The following is a 23,191-nucleotide window of genomic DNA, read 5'->3' as shown; positions in this document are numbered from 1 at the left end:
TCACGTGAAGCACATTGAGTTACCTTGCATATGAAATGCACTATAAAAAAAATCAAGCTGCCTTGCCTTGCCATTAGTGGATGTGGAACAAGAACGGACAGCTTCGTCGTGCAGGTGTCTTAGTGAGTCTGGCTTCTACCCATGTCCAGCATCAACGCCAGAAGGAGGAAGGGGGGTTAAAAGAAAAAAAAAAAAGAGCCCAGACCTACTGTCAGCTCAGTGAAGCAGAGCAGGGAGCCAATACACGCCGACGTATTCAAAGAAACACAGATTTTAAAGAAAAATTCTCTTTTTGGGGGGGGTGGAATTTATGAATCTATAAGCACATCTGTGAGTGTGTGGGCTGACACAAACACTTATTTACTTACTTTTTCCAGAGGACTTCTAAAAATATCCAAAGCATGCATGCACACACACACACACACACAAATATAAAAGCAGAGGGGCAGAGGAGCTGAGGACACAGCAGGGCGGCGTGCAGCCTGGGGGAGTCAGCAGAAGGTGAGTGGAGATAAGGCTGTGCGATTGTGACTGCGTGTCAGAGAGAATCTGCACACGGCATCAGTTCAGCACGGCTACATCGCACCACATGCGCATTTACATCACCTGCAGCACTACTGCCCCCGATGGAACACTCGGACGGGACAAGCCCACGTCAAGCCATTGTTTTAATATTTAACAGCAGAAAAAAACCCGAATGCGTGGTTTATGGTGAATCGTCACAAACCTCGCCAACATAATGCAATTTTGGAAAAATGTCTACTCCCGAATAACATAATTACCAAATTTCAAGGAGCTAAGTGAAACTCCCTGTGATCAGTTTTCAAAACGTCCCTGTGAGTGCTACCAAGCCATTTTTGAGGGCGCTCACATCTGTGAGTCCTACCAAATTTTTTCTAAGATTAGAAATGTTCACTTCGCAGGAACACAACCACTGAAAATAGGCTTCACTTAATTAGCGTCACACTCGCTTGCTCGTGTAAAGAGAGCGGTGCGCCTCAGGCAAACACAATCCAATTTAATTTCTGGAGGAAGAGCCATGCAAGCTATTCAACATTCACCTTTAAAAATTAGATTTTTCCATAATAACACCCCTGGACAGCCCACCTTTGGTCTTTGCCGCCTTGCTTCCTTGGCTGTTCTGCTTGAGCCTCCTCTGGTGCGACTTTCCGTTGTAGTGGATCTGCGCTTGCGCCGCCGAGTTGAGCTGGATGTTGCAAACGTCGCACATGGTGTAGATGCGCTGTTTGCGTTCCCTCTTGGATCTGTGAGCGCGCCCGAGTCGCGGCGGCCTGTTCACTACCGCCGTCTGGCCACAGTCTTTGGCGTCGACGGGCATGTCGGACCGGTCCAGCTCGGTGCGGGGCAGGGCTGATTGGTTGACGGGGCGCTTCATAGCTAGGTGGGAAATGCACGAAATATATCATATAAATATTTCTGACTTTTTAATATTAATGACTTTATTGTTTAACAACATTTTTCTTCTAAAAAGACTTTTTCTCAAAATAATTAATCAAAAAATAAATTAAATCATTAATATGCACAAAAAGCCTTCATATTAAGATTATAATGAGAATTTTTTTATCCACAAGAGGGCGCTACTCTTTCCTTTTTCAAAGCATGCAGGAAAATATGGCACCTTTCATAGTTTTCTGATAGGATGTCATGTTACTGAGAAAGAAAAGGCCTTTTATCGGAAAGATTGTGACTTTTATTAGTGGTACACACAAATAAGTTTCATTTCAGTTTTGTATTTTTTCCACCAGATAGCATTACCTTTTCACATTCAAAGCATGAAACAACAGTTTACATTTTTTCCCATTATCAGTGACACGTATTGCTTCATTCTTGTCTATATTCTCTTCCACACAGTGGAGTTACAAACCTATTCAATAATAAAGTGTTAAAATGAGACAAATATGGGATACCTATATTTGAGATTGTAGTGGATACACTCGTTTATGATGGAAACAGACATGGACGACGTATCATATCTTGACAGTGAACCTGATATTGAATCCTTGCGTGAAAAGCAGACATCCAAGCGGAAATAGCTCAGATTCCCCAAGCTTGTGCATGTGCAACCTGACCCATGTTCCAGATGAGGCAGTATCAGCAAACACACAACAAGCAAAACAAACATGATGGCCAGCATGGAGTGGCAGAGCACCAGGCATGCACCACAGGAGGGAGACAGAGAGCTTCAGTGTGACTCAGTGAGGTCCGGCGTGACCCCTCGTCATCCTTTAAAAAAATAATAATAAAGCACAGTACACAAGTGTGTTGCGACTAAAGGCTTAAGTTCCAACCTCTGTATGATGAATATGATGATTAAAGGAGCTAAAGTCAATTTCAATTGTGAATGGGGAGATTTTTATTTATTCATTATTATATTATTAATTTATTTTTATCTCAGTTTTTCTGAGATAATCGGACTATTTTCTCAGGTAAATTATGATTTTTACAGGATTTTTTTTACCTTTTGTCCCAAAAAGTGTGACTGACTTTCTGTTCATAACATAAGAACATTTTTGTCTTATTTGGTGAAAAAAATAAATCTGGCCCAGCAGGAGGTTGTCTGGCCGGAAAGAAAGATTATCCAGGTAAAAGAAAGAAAAGATTGGTTCAAATGTAGCTTCCGTCACAACAAATAAATAGATGAGAAAGGTTGGCTCGGCAAAGGAGGGGAAAACAAGTTCCCTGAAATACACTCGCTTCTGCTTTTCTGTGTTATTTAGGAAAATACCACAACCACACACACACACACACACGCACTGAAAAAGACATTACGACAGGCAGCGTCCATGGAAAGCCACTATTCACATTGCCAATGTGCGAGCACTCAAGAGGCCCCATCGGATGTTTTGCGCAAAAGCTGCACCCTGGCATCGAATGAAGAACATCGCTGTGGTCGTCAACCCCGCAAACCTACGCACACGCCCGACGGGCAACTCGGCGAGATGCCCCGGAATTAAGGCGGTTGTGGGCAGGGTTAGAGCCTCAAATGACGTAAAGAGCATCATATATAGAAGAAATATTGCAGACTAAAAGCATTTTTTTCATATATAAAAATTTACAATCCATCATGCATTTTATGTCTACCGGAGGGCTATCTCACGCGGGAATTCGCTGTTCGCCTTCGGGATAATGAATGAACTTACATGTCAATAGTCGTGCAGCTTTTGAACACTCTCGACAGCCTTTCGCGCCTGCATGTGACACCACAGAGGATGGCCGGCACGGCAGTTGTCAATGACTCAGCAAAGCTGCGCAATAAAATAAAAAAATTAAAAAAAAACATTTACGATACGGCGACTGCAGCGACCACATCCGAAAATACACCAAGACCATTCTTCTTCTCCACGCAAGCAGCTGTAACCACGAGCCCACCTTGAAGAGCCCCCCCGCCCATTTAATGCGCCCACACTTGGCACAGAGGAAGAAGGGCCCCCCGGAATCACTCCAATCTGAATGTGCGATCAACCATTTTTATTTAATGGGATTAGATCATTTCCCAGGATGTTCTGAACTCCTGCTTTCACAACAGTGTCCTTCTAAGTCACATTTTACCGAGATTTTCAACGGGCACAAAAGAGTAAACATAAGTTAAGAAGAGTTAATAGTAAAACATACAATAAAATGACAGCACTCCATCCATCTCAGTTAACATTCTTGACTTCACAGAATATTCTGAACTCCTGTACTTTGCCTGTATCATTTTAGATCCCAATATTGTGAGTGGGACGATTCACTTACCTCCCGATTTGAGTCAAACCACAAGGCTTGTGTGACGATTATTGATTTTTCCTGCGATTTTTCAATTCAATGTCACGGTTTTGCTACTGAAAGAGAGGTGGCAACTAAATCCAAACAAATTGACAAAAACAATGAGGCACACCTGGACAAGACCTGAGTGGCTGGAGGGAGCTGATTGATTGACACAGAGAACGGCTAACATAAAAGAGTGGCGATGAAGACCAAACGAGCGGATGACATATTTGATTGATTAATTGAATCTAACAATTTATAGCAAAATGAGAGACATTTGAACTTTTCCAACTAGTGAGATGGCTATTGCAGTATTCAGCTGGCGTCTGCTTACTTTTGTCGGAGTGGGGCAAAAAAGCAGAAGAAAAACCTTTGATGATGGCTTTTGCATATTATGCATAGCATTTTCCTTTTGATAGGGTCAGTTGGTCGCCAAACAAGAACACACCTGGATGCTCGTTAACGCACGCACAAACACTGTGCGCTGTGCCAGAGTAACGCTGCGAAGATAGAAGAAAATCATGATAAGTGTGCCACTGCTTTTTATTGACTCTGGCTACGGGTGGGCAGAATGTGGTCACAGTTGGATACATTCTATCTTTCTGCAGGCTCAGAGTAATTGTGCTTGTTAGGACAATCATAGAGGTAGTTACAACACAAAAGACATGATACCGTTAGCGCTCCATGGACTACTCACAGGTAGTTTACATGTATTGCTTTTTTTACACACTGTTTTTTTGCACAATTATTAATAAAGTTACAGCCAATTGTTTTATTGATTTCATGTTTTAATATTAACAGAAAAAATGCAAGCAGTTACTTTAAGCCTGGCTAAAGAATGTCTTCAATAAATGTACGCATTGCAACAAAACACCCGAGACCATTTTTGAGTCTACTTTTTGCTTTTAAAGTCTAATGTTAGATTTCCCAAAATGCATCACCCAGGTTCTGTTATGTGAAGTCTGCTGAATGTGAGTTATTGAGCGTCTATTGAAATATTTTCTTTGCAAACATTAGCTGGTGTCGATGTAGAACTATACACTTGACAAATAGTTGGAAACTACTGAATTAAGAGCGTATATTATTACCCCACCCACAATCGTGCCTCGTAAAGCCATCCAGTTCTCTCGCTCATCAAACATTCTTGTGCCTTTAGCTAAAGTTAGCAGGAAAACAGAGTACGTTCACATGGAACCACAAACTCCGACTGGGGAACTGCCCATGAGGAGTAACCACAGATATACAGGGAGGGGCTCCGTCCAACACTGGATATACTTAGAAAGGGGCAAACCCCCAGTATGGCCACTCATAAAAGTTTATTTTCTATTCGTTGGGCCCATTCTTAGGCTGATTGTGCAAGCACCTGACACAACTGGTCACGTCCAAACAACTGCCGTGACTAAAAGATGCTTAAATCAATTATTATTCATCCCTGGCGAGGAGCTAGCCAAAATGCCGGCGGTTTTCAAAGTCACGCCTGTGGTTTTTTTTGGCGTACGCTTGAAATGTATTCCCTTCCAGACGCGGCATGAAGGACATCTGCCACTGGAGGCGTCAACATGGAGAAGCCAGAGGTGCAGTCGCAGTAATGCGGACTGACAAGCGCGGGCCCAGCATTACAACTCTTATTTTACAGCCAGTTTCTCTAAACATACCAGCGCCATTTAGGCTTTCGGCAGTGAAGCGACATCATGATGTTTTGAGATGATTGCGGGTCAATAAATCCAAAGCGCCACAATGAATCAGAGACATCAGAGTGTTTCCTGTCGGGGTCCTCGCGCATCAGGAAGTCAGAGGATGCTCGCGACCACAGCATGGGCACACTTATCTTCACGAGCCCGCTTGAGACTCGACAAAATATGCAATATACTTTTGCAGGTATTAAAAAATGCTTATTTAACGTTCATTGACAACTAAATTTGATGATGTGTCTTTGATTTTTCCATGCTAAAAATACACGGAAGTTTCATGCAAAATGAAATTTGGATTTAATGCTTACGGAAATACATTTTAGGTTCATTAAAGGCTCTTATTTATTAATATATAATATTTCTTCCGATTATATTTTGCAAATATATCAATGTATATTAATTACTAAATGCTGCTCCAGTCTTAGACATTATGACGACTCCAATTTGTCTTTGCTATTTACAAAAAATGAAATTGCTGATGTTCACAAAAGCTTTGTGATGACAAATAACAGGTAAATTAGTTTTTTTTTTTTTTTTTGATGACGACATGACACTTCCTTTACAAAACGACATGTAGATTGTTTGAAAACTGTCTCTACTGTGGTGACATCACTGCACAATCACTGAGCTGATCTGAATAAGCATTAGCGACGCATTGGAGCAGTGGGCAGATGTCCAATACCCAGGGAACGTGTTTGTGAAGGCAGGTGCCTTGCTCAAGTCTTAAAAAATCTAACTCAACCGCTCAACCACGACTGCTCTGGGATTGCTGACACTGTAAAAACTCCATTTTATTGCCACCTAGTGGTCTCAATGGCACAACTGTCCCAATAAAAGGAGATATAGAGGCATGCCTAAATGCTGCTTCAGCATTCACTACAGGTGTAATTCCACTGTGTTGGAATGTGTGTAAGTGTGTATGTGTCCCTGCGCGCGCGTGTGTGTGTGGGTGTTGTGAGGGGGGTAGTCAAAGTATTATTATCCCGGGATTAGCAATAGTGTCCATGTTGGCATGCGATCTGCCCTTTGCTGTAATCTGGCCGCTCATCCGTCATTCCCAGTGCCAGCAATTGTTATTCAGGTTGCCAAGCTACTCCACAAACAAGAAACGATAAAATAATTATCAAGGGCGGGGGGCACCACTGAAGATTCTGTATTCTCTTTGATGTTTCCATAAAGACATTCATGAGGTCTGTCCAGACTACATTGTCTGCGATGGCCACAAAATAGAGAACTAAAAATTGCTGTTTGTTGGTCTTGGATGTTTTGTTCATTGAAGAATTTCCTTTGATAGTCAAGGAAACACGTTAGGTTTATTAAAGACGAGTTCATAAAAATGATTGTTATTTTGAAAAGGTCATTCAAATTCCGTTCAGTTGTGCGCATCAATGACTAAATGAGTCACAAAATGCAACAAACCTGACCAATGAGGTTGTCGTAGATCAATGGAAATTGAACGTGAACATTTTTCTTCTTTGAAAACGTCGGCATACGTTTTTGTAAATACCATTGACAATTTAGCGTTGAGAAAATCTGATCTATGGGTTTTTGTACTAATTATTTTTCATCAGTTTACCTTATATGAACTTCAGAGACCATTTTGAGTTTTCAATCATTCGTTACATTCATCAAAGCGCCTAAATTGTCTTCAATGTTGACACACTCTTTCTAGTCTTTATATTATACGTTATCTTTGATCAAAACATGTTTGGATGAACAGAAAATATGTTCGGAGAAGGACACAGATTGGGCGTGGGGAAAAAAGTCGCTTTTGAAAGAAAAAAAATCAAATATGGCTGACCTTTCGCGCATATTTTCAGCATAAATGCGAGAAAACTATTCAAATCAGGCCGGTGCTTGTGTTAGAGCCTCCCTCCATGCCATGGACTTTGCAATCAGAGCAGAACTGCACTCTGCTGAGCCCGGAGGAGGAGGCAAAGGATAGAAATGAATAAGTCCAAAAATAAATTGCAACATTTTTTTTTTTTTTATGGTAAAATGTGATGAATAGTCATAAATCACACATGCATTATGTCATAACACTGCTTGCAGATATTCACTATCTGGGTCAGTAGCTTCATCTCACGAGTCACCGTGGGTTGCACAGTGATGAATGGACTGCAGTTACACACACAAACACACACCTGTGAGCTCACTTATTCGATGCGCAGTACTTCCATATTTGTGTGCACATGCGTGCCAGCCTCCTCCCATCCCTGCTGGCCCAACTTGCCATTTTCTGTCATCACCCCAAAGAGCTGGAGAATAAACCTATTAGCGGAGTTAAACTAGGCTAATTATGGAGCACACTATTAACACACAAGGGTGCGAGACCATGCCGAGTCTGTGTCCGTACGTGTTGTTTTAGTGATGACTGTTGACTGTTGATCTGAGTGTCTTCAAACAGGCAGTTGAGCAGCAGATGAACACCTCAGTGGGTCAGTGTGTTACACAAAGTGCGGCTCATGTTATTGTTGTTGATGTTGTGGCCCACTCCGAGAATAGTGTCACGCATATGCTAACTGGACAAGTGTGAGTGTCACCAGATGTCATATCAGGACTATACTTAAATAGACGGCGGTGTACAGCTTGTCTCAGGAATCAGTCCTAAACGTGGATACTGAAGAGACAATTATAGATTTTGCAATTCGGACTAAAAGAGTGAAAGCAACAAATCTATTCATGCAATCCGAGCCATGCAGAGGTTGTGATTTCCATCCTTTACTGGCGGAAATGTATCTTGCCAAATTGCATGTGACAAATCAGAAAACAAAAATATGTGGCTCCCGACCAAAAATGGAACCATAGCCTATTATGAATCCGATATTTCAGATGAAACATTACGATCACGGTGGTTCACAAAGTCATCATAAAGCGATGATGGCGAATGGGACGGCAAAGAAAATGTCAGCAAATGATGTAGCGAAAGGTACCCCGTTTTCACCACTCAACACAATACACGACAAAATCTTCAGCCAGGAAAGGGCCATTATCAATCCATTACCCATCATCTCACTCAATTATCATCCCCTGTAAAAGAACAGCCATTACGAGCAATTTTCTACAACACTTGATAACAACGGCAGAAGTAGCCACGTTCAGTTTCCCGCACGTGGAATTCAGTGTCTTCAATATTGTGTACATATGTGATTCTGACCGCTCCGTGACAGGTAGAGGCGATGGCACAGAAACAACAGATGGAAATGAGATCTTCCAGCGATTCATTTGATTCTTTACGAGCAGGTCCGATTGGCTGCGCTATACTACAGAGCAGATGGAAACCACATACAACTACACCATTCAGAAAACAGTAAACCAGGTCATTAAGCTCCAAAGGTCTTTCCAAACTTTCTCAGCTTGGATGACGAGTTTCGGTTGAAATATCCAATAAGCTTGTAGGGGTCGACAATGACTTCCAATGAAACCTTTGCATCACCTCTCATGGAATAATTGCTTACAGTGAGTCCCTGATGAGAAATGCTGAGGTGAGTTTGAGCCTCACCTGGAGCGTTTATTTTATTTAATATCATTTACTTGTGTTTGGTTCATACTTTAAATCGATAGAATGCAACGCGTATCCGAGCATATCATTGAGTTTGCAGTATGTTACTTTCACCAGTTTGCATAGCACAAAGTTGCAAATAAGCACCTGAGGGCAGACGCTGTTTAAAAAAAATTAAAAATACACATCATGAACCGACCTTGAGATGTATTGCAAGTAAATCTGTATGCTGTCAATCAAGAAAAAAAGAGATGAGGATGAGGAGTCTATCAACAAATAGAGAGAGTGCAAAGGTTACAAACACACACATTTATCCAGTCGGAGACTTTCTCCGGGCGAAGGGCGGTGGATTAGCGAGAAGTACGGGCTTAGCGTGTAATTCAAAGCATTTTCCATGAGTGATTAACATGCCAGTCAATGGGAGGAGGGGGGGCACGGACCCCCAGCGCATGTCATCACTTTCGCATGACAGATCTTTCAATACTCAGGAAGTCTGCAATGAAGTTTGTCTTCCACTTTTGTTTGACGCAGTGCTACACTACAATTGTACACACACTCACACACACTCCAGAGATTAAGTAAGACATGAGTCACCTCTACGTCATTATGGCCGTCTGACAATGTGACAGAATCAGATCAAATCAACAAACGTCAGACATTCCTCGATGAGTGGCACTGTATTTTTAGGACGCTATTATACGAAATGACTCTCCAGATATACAGAACAGAGCGGCTTTGTGCGCTAAGCTAGCATTTCATCTTCACAGCGGAGGCTTAGGGCTGCAGTTTAAAGTGGGCTAAAATACCTCCGGCAGCTAATGGTCCTTCAAACAAGTTGAGATTGAGACAATAATCAAAGTCAAAAGGCAAAGAAGCCGCAATAAGGCCAGGATTTGAAGGGTATGCAACTGCTCTAGCGACAAGTTGAGCAAATGTGGTGGGGGGAAAAAAAAAAGGTTTTTCCTATGTAAGAAATTTGAAAGTGGCTGCCTTCTTCTGACATCATATTTTATATATATATATATATATATATATATATACATATATTATATATTTATTTTAAAAAATAATATTCCAAATTTTGTGCGCACCTTCGCCAACTGGGGGCAGTATAAGACAGACATGGATATACTGTGCTGGAGGCTCAGATCCTGTCTCTTATTACTATGGCAGTAACATTAGCCGTTCTTTGCAGAGGATAATGAATATATGCCGGGAGTTTTGTTATATTGCCTGTCTACATGTCTTGTCGCACCATTTGCACTCAGAGAGCTGTTGCTTAAAGATTAAAAACCCACAATTTTTAACAACATAATCAAGAATTGTTAGCCCTTGTACCAATAGTTTTCCATTGTGTATTGGCATTAAAGAGAGCAGAGGCTATGTGATTGTTTTAGATACACATGATTTTCATTTTTCTATTTTTAGAAACAAACATGAAAACAAACAGAAAATGGAGGTGTGAACTCCACATTGTCATAAACAAGGAAGTGATAGCCACCTTATTCATTGTCAGAACTGAGTATAGTAGAAAGTCTAATTTAGTAATTTTTTCCACACACACTTCCTAAAACATTTGCACAACTCCAAATGCAATCAGAGAGGGAGGAAGCAAAAACGCTGCGACAGACGTCCTCATTTAGCTTCATTACACTCCCTTTAATGCATTCACACAGACACACGCACATAATAATAGTCATTAACATCAAGTAAAAAAAAAAAGAAGAAAAAAACATTTGCGTTCGATGAGGTCATTGTGTGAGTGGACAGGAGGGACAGTGACCGCCCCTCCTGTTTGCTGAGCTTCATCCATGCATGTCAGGCCAGTCTGCTGTAATTTGAAGGTTGACTTGTTTAATAAGATGCCACTACATTTGCATGCGTGCTGCTCACACCCATTGAGTCACATCACTAATTTGACAAATGCACACTCAAAAAGTAGAACATCAGCAGCTCCAGTCATGCAATCGGTTAGTGCATGATACTTATAAGACAGTAGCCTCCAGAGTGATCCTCAGGTTAAAGTAGAAATGACCTCACGAACGCAATAGCTTTTTTTTGGGCCAAAATCACTCCTCGCTCGACTCTCAAATGAAACATTAGAATACTAGCAATAGCTCCAGTGGCGCATAAAGACATAAAGACACAAATGTTCGAAGACGAGCACCAGCTCCAGTGGCGCAATCGGTTAGCGCGCGGTACTTATAAGACAGTAACCTGCAGAGTGATACCGAGGTTGTGAGTTCAACCCTCACCTGGAGCAATTTATCTTTAAATTACCACGCTCAACCTGGAATTTTTAAAATACCCCAATCTCCTGAATCACTCTCATAAAGACACAAATGTTAGCAGGTAGGTACACACCTGCTCCAGTGGCGCAATCGGTTAGCGCGCGGTACTTATACGACAGTAACCTGCAGAGTGATGCCGAGGTTGTGAGTTCGACCCTCACCTGGAGCAATTTATCTTTAAATTACCACGCTCAACCTGGAATTTTTAAAATACCACAATCTCCTGAATCACTCTCATAACGACACAAATGTTATCAGGTACACACCTGCTCTAGTGGCGCAATCGGTTAGCGCGCGGTACTTATAAGACAGTAACCTGCAGAGTGATGCCGAGGTTGTGAGTTCGACCCTCACCTGGAGCAATTTATCTTTAAATTACCACGCTCAACCTGGAATTTTTAAAATACCACAATCTCCTGAATCACTCTCATAACGACACAAATGTTATCAGGTACACACCTGCTCTAGTGGCGCAATCGGTTAGCGCGCGGTACTTATAAGACAGTAACCTGCAGAGTGATGCCGAGGTTGTGAGTTCGACCCTCACCTGGAGCAATTTATCTTTAAATTACCACGCTCAACCTGGAATTTTTAAAATACCACAATCTCCTGAATCACTCTCATAACGACACAAATGTTATCAGGTACACACCTGCTCTAGTGGCGCAATCGGTTAGCGCGCGGTACTTATACGACAGTAACTGCAGAGTGATGCCGAGGTTGTGAGTTCAAACCTCACCTGGAGCAATTTAGCTTTAAAGCTACCTGACTAGAAATGACCTCACTCATGCTCGAAGTGCGTCTTGATCAAATTCTCTTAAAAATAATAAATAATGTTAGCACGCGATACTTATACAACAGTAAAATGCTTAAAATCAAAATTTGCGTGCTGCAAATGATTTAACCAGGCCACAAGTGTTTTGCCAAGGTCGCTTTGTCTCACCTGTACATTGCTGCAAGATAAAAGAGCACGATAGATCTGAGGTGGGGTTTGTGGTGCATTACCATTTGAGCTATGAAGTTTGACAGCCCATTTTATGATGGTAATTTGTTGGATATTTAAGACGATAATTGAGCGTATTAAATGCATGTTATGACAAGGCGGACATTTTTTTCAGAGGAAGCACAGCATTTTTACAATATCTGTGAAGAAAAAAAAATGTCCTAAATAGTTCTCAGTCTTTGTACATGTTTTCAGCAATTATCTTCGAAAGAGTAGAATGTATTTAGAAACACATCTCTAAATTAATTCATTCTTTATTCATTTGCCGGCCATCACATGTCGAGAAAAAAAAAGTTGATGAGCGTGCAATGTGTTCTGTCGCAGTCATAATATTATGTATCATAGTGCATGTTTAAATATAGCGTAAAATTTGTTCAGGATGTATATCAGCAGGTACGCTCCCATTATTTCCTAGAATGTATATGTTGAACAAAACAAGCAGGTTCCGATAGCTTTCTGTGTGTGGTAATGAAGCGAGCAGCAACCATGTTTTACATCTAATCAATGAAATTGCACCTTGTCCTCCATCGCTCCCTTGTTCACCTTATTTCCTCGTCTAATGGAAGAGAAGAAGCAGGGAGTGAGTGAAAGAAACAAAAAGGAGGATGTAATATAATGAAGTGTGTGTTGACATGGAACGCTTCAGCATTAAAATAGTAAACGACGCGTGTTAGAACGAGTGAGTCATTTGTGTGCCCAGAGAGTGTTGTTTAAATGTGAGGCAACGGTGTTGTGATTCACTGCGGCTCCATCAACCTACTGCTCTTTCGACTCATCCAATTTGCAACTGCTGCATGAGGACTTTTGTGTGTGTGTTTTCACTAGTGGGTAGCAAACAAGGGCCTACACGTCCTCACCATGACAACGCCGACACTTTTACTTTCTGAAAGTGCTGTTCTACATACGATATTGTCGCTAATGCGGGTTTAGACGATGGCATATTTTAGTCATGTAATGAGTTAACAAACTCATTATCGCCACCAAAGCACTGCGGTGCGTAAATGATGGTTTGGATTTAACTTACACACTGAAAACACAAAAATGTCACCAGCCCTGAGTCGGCTTGAACCACCAAGCTTTCAATTAAGGGAAAAACTTGCTTAACAGATTGCTCCACAGAGACAATTTTGTGTCCAACAAATTTATATTGACCATATTGAATGATGGATGCACCAATATAGCAACATTTTGAAAAAGCATTTGTAAACTAAACGCCTCGCAAGGGTCGGGCAGGGTGCTGGAGCCCTGAACGGGTTGCCAACCAAATCACAGAGTACACATAGACAACCAACCATCCGCACGCACATGCATACCGAGGGGCAATTTAGAGTGTCCAATCAACCTGCCATGCATGTTTTTGGAACGTGAGAAGAGACCCTCGCAGGTACAGGGAGAACATGCAAACTCCACACAGGAAGGCTGGAGCCGGAATCGAACCCATGACCTCTGCATTGCGAGGCCACCGTGCTAACCAGTCGGTCAGTGTGCCGGCGCCATGAAAACGCATACAAATGTGAATATAATATTGTAAGGATACATCACTAGAAAGATTTTGATATTGAGCTCTGAGTACAATCCAATAAAGATCTGCCGACTTAGATCAAATACAATGAAAAAAAAAATCTACAATCTAAAATTACTTTATCACTTGAAATATTAGTTAAAACTAACTTAACTGTATCTGACAAATTGTAATGTATTTTTTTACGGTTATGAGAAAGTTATTTTGGTGGGGGGGATCAAAAAAGTAAAAAATAAAACATGTCTTGTAATGTACTTGAAGTTTTTCACAAGTGGCCCTTTAAAATGTTCTACACTTTTGCTTTTAATTGGGATTGATGTGTCAATGAAGTCATTGATGTGTGCCAAGGACACACGCCGAGCTGGCTAACAATTAAAAACGTGGATTAATGGGCCCACGTTGCTGCTATTCCGAGCCCATGTGGCGGGAGAACGCTGCATGTCTATTAGAGGGAAACCAGAGCGCACCCATGAAGTGGGCCAAGGTCACAAGCACCGCTTCGTTTTCAGGTGTTGGCGCTCCGTGTCGCGCCGACACTCCACGGGCATTAGCATAAACGTCGACCCGGGAGGAAGCTTTTAGCACGGCAAAAAGTGGCCGTCAAGGATGTGTAGTCGTTTATGTAACAAGTCTCCCGGGCGTGGAAGAGAGGCGGGCTGCTCAAGTGCCCTCAGCGCTCATTACGCAGACTGGTAAAAGGCTTCAGTGCGCTTCACACATTATAGCATACATATATTTAAAAAAAATAAATAAATAAAAAAACAACACCGTTATGGAGGTACATTTACACAATAAGCATCTAGTGGGTTTTTGAGATCCGCTTGTTGACAAAAACAGCTGAAAAGCTGTAACAAGTATCCCAGGCCATTAGTTGGCGATGTCACTTTGGAGAGAATGACCCAAAATGTCGACAAACTTTAAAATATACAGTATGTGAAGTTCTCGGTCATTTCGGAGCATCTTTTTGACATTGTCGGCTGTAAAATGGCCCAGTAAACACATGATCCCACAATAGATGCGATGGGGAAAAAAAACTTTATTTTATTTAATTATTTAACTAAGCATCTCCCTTCTGTCTAGTGAACCACCACATATTGGTGGTTCGGCATTAACAGACTCGTTTTCTGAAAAACTGCCTTTGTGCACAAAGTAATAACAGTTTTGCGGTAACATTGCAATTTGAAGTGAGTTGAGGAGCTTCATTTGGACAAAAATAGTCCTCTTCTGCCATCTCATGGATCCTATAGGCAATTACAGTTTTATTTTTTCGCTACAAAACAGCATGCCTCGGAAATGTCCTTGCTGTTCCAATACTTTTAGAGGGGACTGAAATGGGTTTAAAATGGTCACGTGTAAAGGGCGGCTTCAGGCTCGCTTGTTCAGAGGATGCTGGATCGACTTGGTCCTCAGAGATCGCAGTCCACAGGCATGAAAACAGGAGGCAGTCTCAATCAGACTCTGCACTGGGACTCATGGTATCAATGGTGAGTGTGTGTATGTAAGCGGGGACATATGGGAGGGTTGGGGGGGCGAAAATTTGGGGCGGAAGAGAAGGAAGTTAAACAGCAACACAGAGCTCCAATGTACGCCCTTCAAGGCTGTACTGTGCCTCGTGGGGGCCACAGGGGGGGCTCTCTGTGTGTTTTGGAAGGTGGGCGCTGCGTTCAGGGACCGCAGAGACCCTCGGTCGAGGGACGAACAGACTGTGTTCCGCTTGTCGAGCTGTGACTTAGTGTGGTGTTTAACAGGATATAAAAGTAGCTAAACGTTTTTTAAATTGGTGGGAAATTGACTTTCTATCCCTGGGTTGGACAAAATAAAGCCCACATGCATAGGAAAGTAAAGAAAATTTACACATTAGCGCAAAACAAATTATATTATTACTCATCTGCCAATAAATAATTTTACTGACTTATTTTCAATAGCAAAATTAATTTAATTACTGAGAGAGAGAGATTTGTATGGACAAAATTGTGTCTCGACAGGACCGTGGTTGCATCCGTTTCTTTTTTTTGTGCACGCTCACAATGTGACAGCGACCGTGCCACCGCTGTTAACCGCTTCCTGGGTTGTTTTGCCAGCACAATAAGCTACGAGAAGAAAAAAAAGTGAAGGATGGGCTTTTTACTTAGGGGGACAACAATTTATGGTTCAATTACGCCGCGTGTCAAGCCGCCATGAGCTCGTGACTGTGCCCGAGCTCGGGGGAGATCTAGTCAACACGCTAACTAATGTAGCGCCAAGGGCGGTTGCTCTATTCAACGCCAAAATGGTCAAGTCCACTTATAAAGGCAAGATTGGGAACCACACATCACATGTATGCAATCTATAACAAATTTGTAATAATTTTGCTACTTTAATCATTCAACCCCTTTGTAAAGCTGAAAAATAAAACAACAATATGGTGTTCCACTACTTATTTGTGATTCACTGCTTTGATTATTTTGAACCTATCCATTATTCGCCGGAAAACTCCCCCGAGGTGATTTTGTGCTCTCTGAAACACCCAGAGCCATAAGACGTGTTTGTTTGCACGTTGGCCATGAGGGGGCAGTATAATGCAGTCATACAGACAAACAAAGAAAGGTTTCGCAATTAAGTGATTCAGCAAGGTGCAGTAATATGAGTCGTTTATGCAGAGGATAAAGAACATATGTATAATTGTCTGTTTGACTGCGTCTTTATGATCATGGAGTTGGCGTGCTGTTTTAATTGTGCGTTGTACTTGTTTGTCTTGGATTGCTGAAGAACTGTCAAGCTAAATTAATACAGCAGCCTCTCTCCCTTTGCGCCTTCTCAGCGTGAGGAAGCCGATAAAAGCAATCCAACTGCGCAAAAGACGCACCATTGTACCAAGGAAATACAAGAATCTGAGTCAGCCGCCACGTTAATTGCGAGTTAACTAGGGGTCGAGCTGGAGCCGAGATGGTACCACTCCCCGTCATTGTACAACCTCCACACCGTGCGACACATTCGATAACGAGCCACGACGACGGCGAGCCCTCGTCGCAGTTTGGACGTCATTCCAAGCAAATCAATGCGGCCATGGAAGCGCCGACGGCGGGCGGCGAGCAGCTGGAGCCCTTTCAACATCATCTCTCGGGGCCTGTAATGACTCTGATAGCTACTATCTGTTGCTATGGTAGCAGGATGAGACATTTGCCACGTGGGGATAAAAATCGGTAACAGCAACCCGAATCCACACAAAAGCAGCGTCACTCACATCTATTTTAATACTTTTAAGCACTTCAGGAATGAGCACTCTGACTCTGGTTTGCTATGAGTGTATTTGTGAACTTTCTTAGAGCTTTCGATTTATTTTGAGTGGGAGTTGTCGCCGCTAGCGGCTGTAGCACACTGAAGCTGTGTTGAACTCTCCGCAGCATAAACGCTTTACTGTGCGTGTGTTTGCTTAAGCGTACACACTGAGGCCACTGTGCATGTGCAGGTAGCGAGGTGTGCCATTTAGAATGACTTCATTGAAGGAAAACTGCCGATGGAGCGTGAATGTCGGCTCCTATGGCGGGTAAAGAATGTGATGCTTTTGGGTGGTTTGTTTACCAAACAGGGGTGTTTTGTTGGCAAGAAAAAGCAAACATTTGTGTTGTGTGGCAAGTCTTCAATCTTTGCCGCCATTCTTCGCCAATGTTTTGCTGATCTTGGATATGATGTTCGTTAAATCTCTTTGAATGACCCTTGAAAATAACCACTTCAAACCAAAATGGCTTTCCGTTCCTTTTCAGGTGTGGCTTCTGGAGCGTTTTTTGTAGGTTTATTCATGATATAGATGAGCCGCCCTTAAATTGCTCCGAGGGATGTTTGATACCACTATATTCCAGATCGATACCAGTACGAGTATTCACTCCTTGAGTACTCACAAATAAATCTTGTAACAATAATTCTAGAACTTTTTGTTATGCAAAATATTATTGAACAAAATGACAAAAAATACTGAACAATGACGTTATTTTCTGACGCGGATGATGATTTGCCGATGTGCTAAACGGCTGCGGTATAGCGCCAACTACTGCTGAAGTGTACTTACTCGATCTCAGAATTTGTTTGCCTGAAGTATCGGTGGGTGGTATCGGCAGCCTCCACGAGCACCGATACCTTAAAATAAGGTCGATATGTGCACTGATACAGATACTTAGGATCAGTACTCACCCTTCCCAAGTTGCGTTCAAGTTCAGGGAGCTTTTATTGCCAGTCAGTTCAGAGTGTCCTTATATTAAAATTACAAGAAAAATATGTGCTATTTCTCCAAAGTACAAGAGAGAAAGAAAGTCAAATTTGAGGTCGGCGTCCCCCAGGGCAAGCTGTATCACTGATGCAGCTCCCCACTGAGTAGCGTAGCATCTTCTGTTGGGTCTTTCCCCGGGGCGGGAAGCTACCTTTGGGGCATGCCAGTCAACCAGGCAGGAGGGGACTTGCCATGGTGGTATGGGGGACCCTGAAGGAGCCTTCGTGCAGCTGTCAGAGACCCTTTTTGCACTCCACCCTTTTTTTAATTCTGCCCCATCTTCCTACATCCAGCCTCGCACGAGGCAGCGACTCAGGCCAGTGATGAGGACTAGGGCATGAAGGAGGAATGAAAAAAATCCAATTGCGTTACACCTCGAGTGGAAACTGGAGTTTTGCTCTCTAATTAAGTTTGCTTCAGTCATGGGGGCTAAAAATTAAATGTAGCAATGAATCTGGACAGTTCATTAGCTTATTCGGCCAAACCTTTGGCACACTTCTATTGTTCTCATAATACATTTGATTAAAGCTCTAAACCAAGTATAGAAGTCACTGCTTTACACCAATGACGGCACCACGTTGTCCTCCAGCTAATTGGGAATTAAGTGTATGTTTGCACTGGCAGGTCAGCAAGCCGCCAGCAATGTCTTAGCCGCCGAGGCTTTTTAACTCTTCGCAGAATCCTAGCGAAGGTCGCTAATGGTTTTCCAAGAGAGGTCAGCTGACATTTGGACATGCATTTTCTCTGTGAATGCAGGCTTAAAGCTTTGGGGTTTGACGGTCACCTTGGCTCAGCGGGTGACGCAAGCGAAGATGGCGGCCGTATGGAAACGGGTGGAAGGTCAAAACAAAATGGGTGGAGGGCACAGCAGGAAATAGTGAGGCGAGATAGAAGACCAGAGTCTTGAAAGATTAGTTAAAACGCTTTAAACTGGCCTACAATACTGGGAACTAAGCTTGGAGAATGGATTGCAGTGAAGGAGATAAATTGCTACACTACATTACACCCTACACATGACATGATGCCACTCCAGCTAAGTTCAGACAATATTTAAAAAAAAAAAATGAAATCCCCCAGGACACCATTCAGACACCTCACAGAAACAATCAAACGACCTTGACACTAAACAAAATTACACAACACAACGCACGGGCCGGCATAAGAACGCAAAACTCTTAAATAGAATTCAGCAAATGTTTCATATTATGAAGCTGACTCTCTGCTTTATTTTCTTTCATTAGAATTGAAAAATCAGAATGATTCTTTCCATGCGGGTCGGATAATGGCTGTCGGTCCCACCGGAGATGATTAAAAGTGAGTATTTGGGGGGATTATGTCATTTGAATGTCATTGCATGATAAAATGTCAATGCTGCATTGCCAATTCACACACACACCCACACACACAGACACACACACGTACGTACACATATATAAAAGTAATCATTAATGTCATAGTAGGAATGCACATAGCAGGCAAATATCAATACTTTAAGGTCACTATTGCAGCAGTTTTACTGCAAAATAGTTTCAATTGGTCAGAAGCTATTATTGAGTCACTTTTCTGTCTTTTTAGCCTCGATCATCAGCAAAGTTAAAGTCATACCAGTGTCATTATTTTCCCCTTAGTTAGGACAAACTGCTACTATAATCGCTGTTGGTGTAAAAACAGTACAAGTGTGTCGTGATCTAAGACAAATTTCTACCGCACTATTGAATTTGCTTGTTTGTGACTACTAAACAGAAGACAATCCTGGCATGGCTGAGAACTATGCAGTAAACTGCTTTCCACCATTTCAGTTTCCAGATTTTTTAGGGGGGCGTGACTCACTTCAGCATCCAGCAAGAGTTGCCACTCCCCAGCCATATAAAAATTTAAGCACCTTGAGACGTATCAGTGGTTATCAGATGTAATTTGTGAGGAGCGCTTAGGTAGCTAGACCCCAAAAATGGATAATACCTTCAGATCCACTGTTGGTGTTTTTGCGTTAGAGGTTAGAGGTTGTCATGTCAGGCTGGTCAAGTGTTTTTTGGTTTTTTTTAATAGGGTAGCAACTCTACAGATAGTGACAACATTCCCCCACAGTGCTCCATCTATAAAAAGAGTTTAAATTATTGTAAAATTTTATCATTTGTCTTTTACCAACAAATCAGCAGTTAAAAACACTTAGCTGGAACACTTATACCACTTTATGATTGTATGAGCTGGCACTACAAAGGCTGTTGTTGCACAAAATACAGGAGCAGTATTTTGGAGGGCAATTTATTAAATGTGAGATCAGATTAATTTCATTATGTATGTTGCCAATGACAGCTATGGAGTGTTGGTTTTTTTTGGGCATGTGCCGTGCAGTATCTTGTTAATCTGTCATCAAGCGCCTAAATTTGAAACCCCTGAACACCAGTAAAGCATCCTTGTCTGCTCAAACTTGTCAAGCTTAATTCAGAAGTCTTCATTTTAGTCAAGTATGTATTTTGAATGTTATTTAACAGTATTATTGATTACGAGACACACAATCACACACACGAGTAGGAATTTTAGTACTTTAAAAGCTATATTTCAATAATTACTGTACAAATACAGCATATTAATTTTTTAACACTGATTAACAGTGAAAAATAAAAAAATTGGCATGAAGTCACCTTATAACAACTTATAGACTGTCAAAATTGAACATCATTACAATAATAAAAGTTAAAAACACGAACGCGCTGAACCTCATATACAAATAATATTAGTAAACGTGTGACTAATTGCCACATTACACATAAAATAGAGAAAATTGTCGCCATTTTGGGCGTTATAATGCTTATAATGAATGGAGTTGCGGAGCAAGTGCCATGTAAACTGTTTCAATTTACACTATCTGAACATAAAAAAAGCACCGCTCATTCAAACTCGCTTAGCGTTCGTTCACAAATACATTTTTGACATCCTTTTCAGTAATTTCACAGACAATTTGGCACAAAGTTTCTCTTCCTGGTCGAAAACGGCGCCAAAAAACATGACGACAAACTCCATTAAAACTTACCAACACGTTCCAGGTGTCCGCACCTGAAGCTCTCGCCCAGAAATAGCCGAACCAGCACCGACCCAACACTGCCACGGGACGTCTTGTCAAACTGGGGACCCGCTTCCGTACTTTCCCTTCCCGGTCCGGGACTCGTCGGTGATGCGGAGGTCAAAACGGTTCGGTAAAGTAGACTGACCGCCCGAAAGAAGTCAGCGGAGCCATCCAGTACAGCTGCGGCGGTGTGGTTAAGTTGACACATGGTTGGATGCCGGCGAGAAAGAACCGGAAATTGATCTTCAAAATAAAAGCATTACCCGTGAAGCCAGAAGATGGGGAAATGTCGTCAGACACGGATATGTGGTTAATTCTGCATGTTTGCTCACCCGCATGATCATTTTGCCCAAAATTAGACACGAAATGTGATTTACACAAAAAATGATATTGTTTTACACCTTCGCTCCCCAATGTAGGTTTTTAATTTGAAATGTAAACCCAGAAGTATTGCCAAGTTATACATTGTCAAACTAATTGTCTGCCACTCAATAAAGAACCGAAATATTTAAATTAAAAATCCATTATTATATTAATTTTTCAAATATTGCAAATACATACGTCGAATTTAACCCCCAGAAAAGTATGGCATTGTTTTTTTAAATATTTTTTTTTAATTTTAGAATATTGAAAATATCGTTTATCACTATATTTGTCTTAATAATTATCTACCAATCATTCTTTTCATTGCTTCATGATAACATTGTCATAGGTCATTATTTATTTACAAAGTACTTATTTTATACTTATTTTATTTTATGATAAATCACATGGTTCAGGGTTCGGATGACTATAGAAGAGAGGTAAATATATAAATCAATAATAATAAATAATAATAAATATAAAATGTTTTGATTTTGTTTGGGTTTTTTTCTCACTGTGGCGGACTGGTTAGGTTAGCTCATCCCCCATATAAACAATAATTTAATTTTGAGAATGTGGAATGATGATGATACGGACACTGTGATACCCTAATACTGTACTTCCTGTTTGGTCAGGGCGTGTGTTGATAAACATAAAAGTCAAGCAGACCTGAATATAGAGCGGCTCGCTCCCTACGGGAGGTATACATGGATGACATTGTCGCACACGAGAGGCGATGACTACATTTTGGCCTCGCTCTCATCCTCCTTGATGCAAAATGCGCTGGCCCTCCGACAAGAAGACATCGTAAAAATAGAATGCGGGATTCTGAAACATAACACCACCCCCCTCCACACCACGTTAAATGCTCTAAAATAATCTGTGTTGTTGTTAAATCAACAAGCTAATAAGCTTGTACTTATATGTTGTTTTATTAACATGCTCTGGTTCACATGGAGAGACGAAAGGTCAGAACATTAAAGCCTGGCAGGAGGTACAGTTTCTGAGGCCGACTGCACCTGCCCCCTGTCGGGTTCTGTGGGTGCCCTTTGGGTGCTGACAGCTCTGCTTATAGATGCCAAGACAGCACAGTGCACACCACCCGTTATCAATTCAAGCGCTCACAACTGAATGAATGGGCAGCACAAGAATATAATTTTTTTCAAAGAACACAAGGTGTCGAGCAGGGTACACAGTACACTCAGACGGACAGTCGGGCATCATTTGAGCATGTTTTCTTCTTTTTAATCAAGGTCATGAAAGATACAATTCTTGGCTGTGTAGATAGATAATCGTCAAATAAGTAGATCTTCAGCTGACCTAAGTGTCATAAATTTGAGATGATCCAAATATTGATGGGGTTGCAAAAACATTGGTTTTGAATGAAAGATGGACTAGTTTGTGCAAGTTTTTTTTTTTTTTTTTTTGGCACTTCAACCTGACAGAAATTTGTGCCTATTTTATTTTATTTCTGTGGCACAGGTGTCAAACTCAAAGCCTGGGATCTAGATAATGATGGTTAAACAATAACTCGAGATTTTGTACATTTCAAAATGCAGGTTTTTTTTTTGTTTTTTTACAGTTTACTATTACTTACCCATTGTAAGCGCAATTTTAAGTTTCTCTATTTTTATGGATAATAATTGCAATTTTTTTTTTTTGCCATTCGTATCTTTGTGAAAAGAAATACATTTCTTTGTCTTTTGTAGTCATACATGATCACTATTCATTTAAATACCAAATC

At 41.4% G+C, this 23,191-nt stretch overlaps 1 protein-coding gene and 5 non-coding genes across 8 annotated transcripts in view; 5 read left to right on the top strand and 1 right to left on the bottom strand.

Annotated features, from left to right (window-relative positions):
- znf385c (zinc finger protein 385C) overlaps window positions 1–21,217 on the bottom strand; it is a 75,970-nt gene extending 54,753 nt beyond the window's left edge. For 2 of the 3 annotated variants that reach the window (XM_088317881.1, XM_088317879.1), the window contains exons 1-2: window positions 21,052–21,217; window positions 1,108–1,398 (exon numbers count right to left, since the gene is read on the bottom strand). In XM_088317881.1, coding sequence (XP_088174007.1) covers window positions 1,108–1,396 — 289 coding nt within the window. In that variant the 5' untranslated portion in view covers window positions 1,397–1,398; window positions 21,052–21,217. Of the gene's footprint in view, window positions 1–1,107; window positions 1,399–3,756; window positions 3,903–21,051 lie in introns of those variants that run through there. The other variant, XM_088317880.1, reaches the window with a different exon arrangement.
- trnai-uau (transfer RNA isoleucine (anticodon UAU)) lies at window positions 11,131–11,224 on the top strand. Its single transcript has 2 exons — window positions 11,131–11,168; window positions 11,189–11,224. It is a non-coding gene; the product is annotated as a tRNA-Ile (tRNA).
- On the top strand, window positions 11,328–11,421 carry trnai-uau (transfer RNA isoleucine (anticodon UAU)). The gene is made up of 2 exons: window positions 11,328–11,365; window positions 11,386–11,421. It is a non-coding gene; the product is annotated as a tRNA-Ile (tRNA).
- Window positions 11,521–11,614, top strand: trnai-uau (transfer RNA isoleucine (anticodon UAU)). The gene is made up of 2 exons: window positions 11,521–11,558; window positions 11,579–11,614. It is a non-coding gene; the product is annotated as a tRNA-Ile (tRNA).
- Window positions 11,714–11,807, top strand: trnai-uau (transfer RNA isoleucine (anticodon UAU)). Its single transcript has 2 exons — window positions 11,714–11,751; window positions 11,772–11,807. It is a non-coding gene; the product is annotated as a tRNA-Ile (tRNA).
- trnai-uau (transfer RNA isoleucine (anticodon UAU)) lies at window positions 11,907–11,999 on the top strand. The gene is given in 2 exon segments: window positions 11,907–11,944; window positions 11,964–11,999. It is a non-coding gene; the product is annotated as a tRNA-Ile (tRNA).
- Window positions 21,218–23,191: the final 1,974 nt, after the last annotated feature.

This window comes from Idiotropiscis lumnitzeri, chromosome 15 (assembly GCF_059441095.1).
Source record: "Idiotropiscis lumnitzeri isolate Australia: NSW breed Sydney's pygmy pipehorse chromosome 15, RoL_Ilum_1.0, whole genome shotgun sequence".
NCBI lineage: Eukaryota > Metazoa > Chordata > Actinopteri > Syngnathiformes > Syngnathidae > Idiotropiscis > Idiotropiscis lumnitzeri.
Note: the sequence above shows the minus strand (reverse complement) of the source record. Positions and strands in the feature narration are given on the sequence as shown.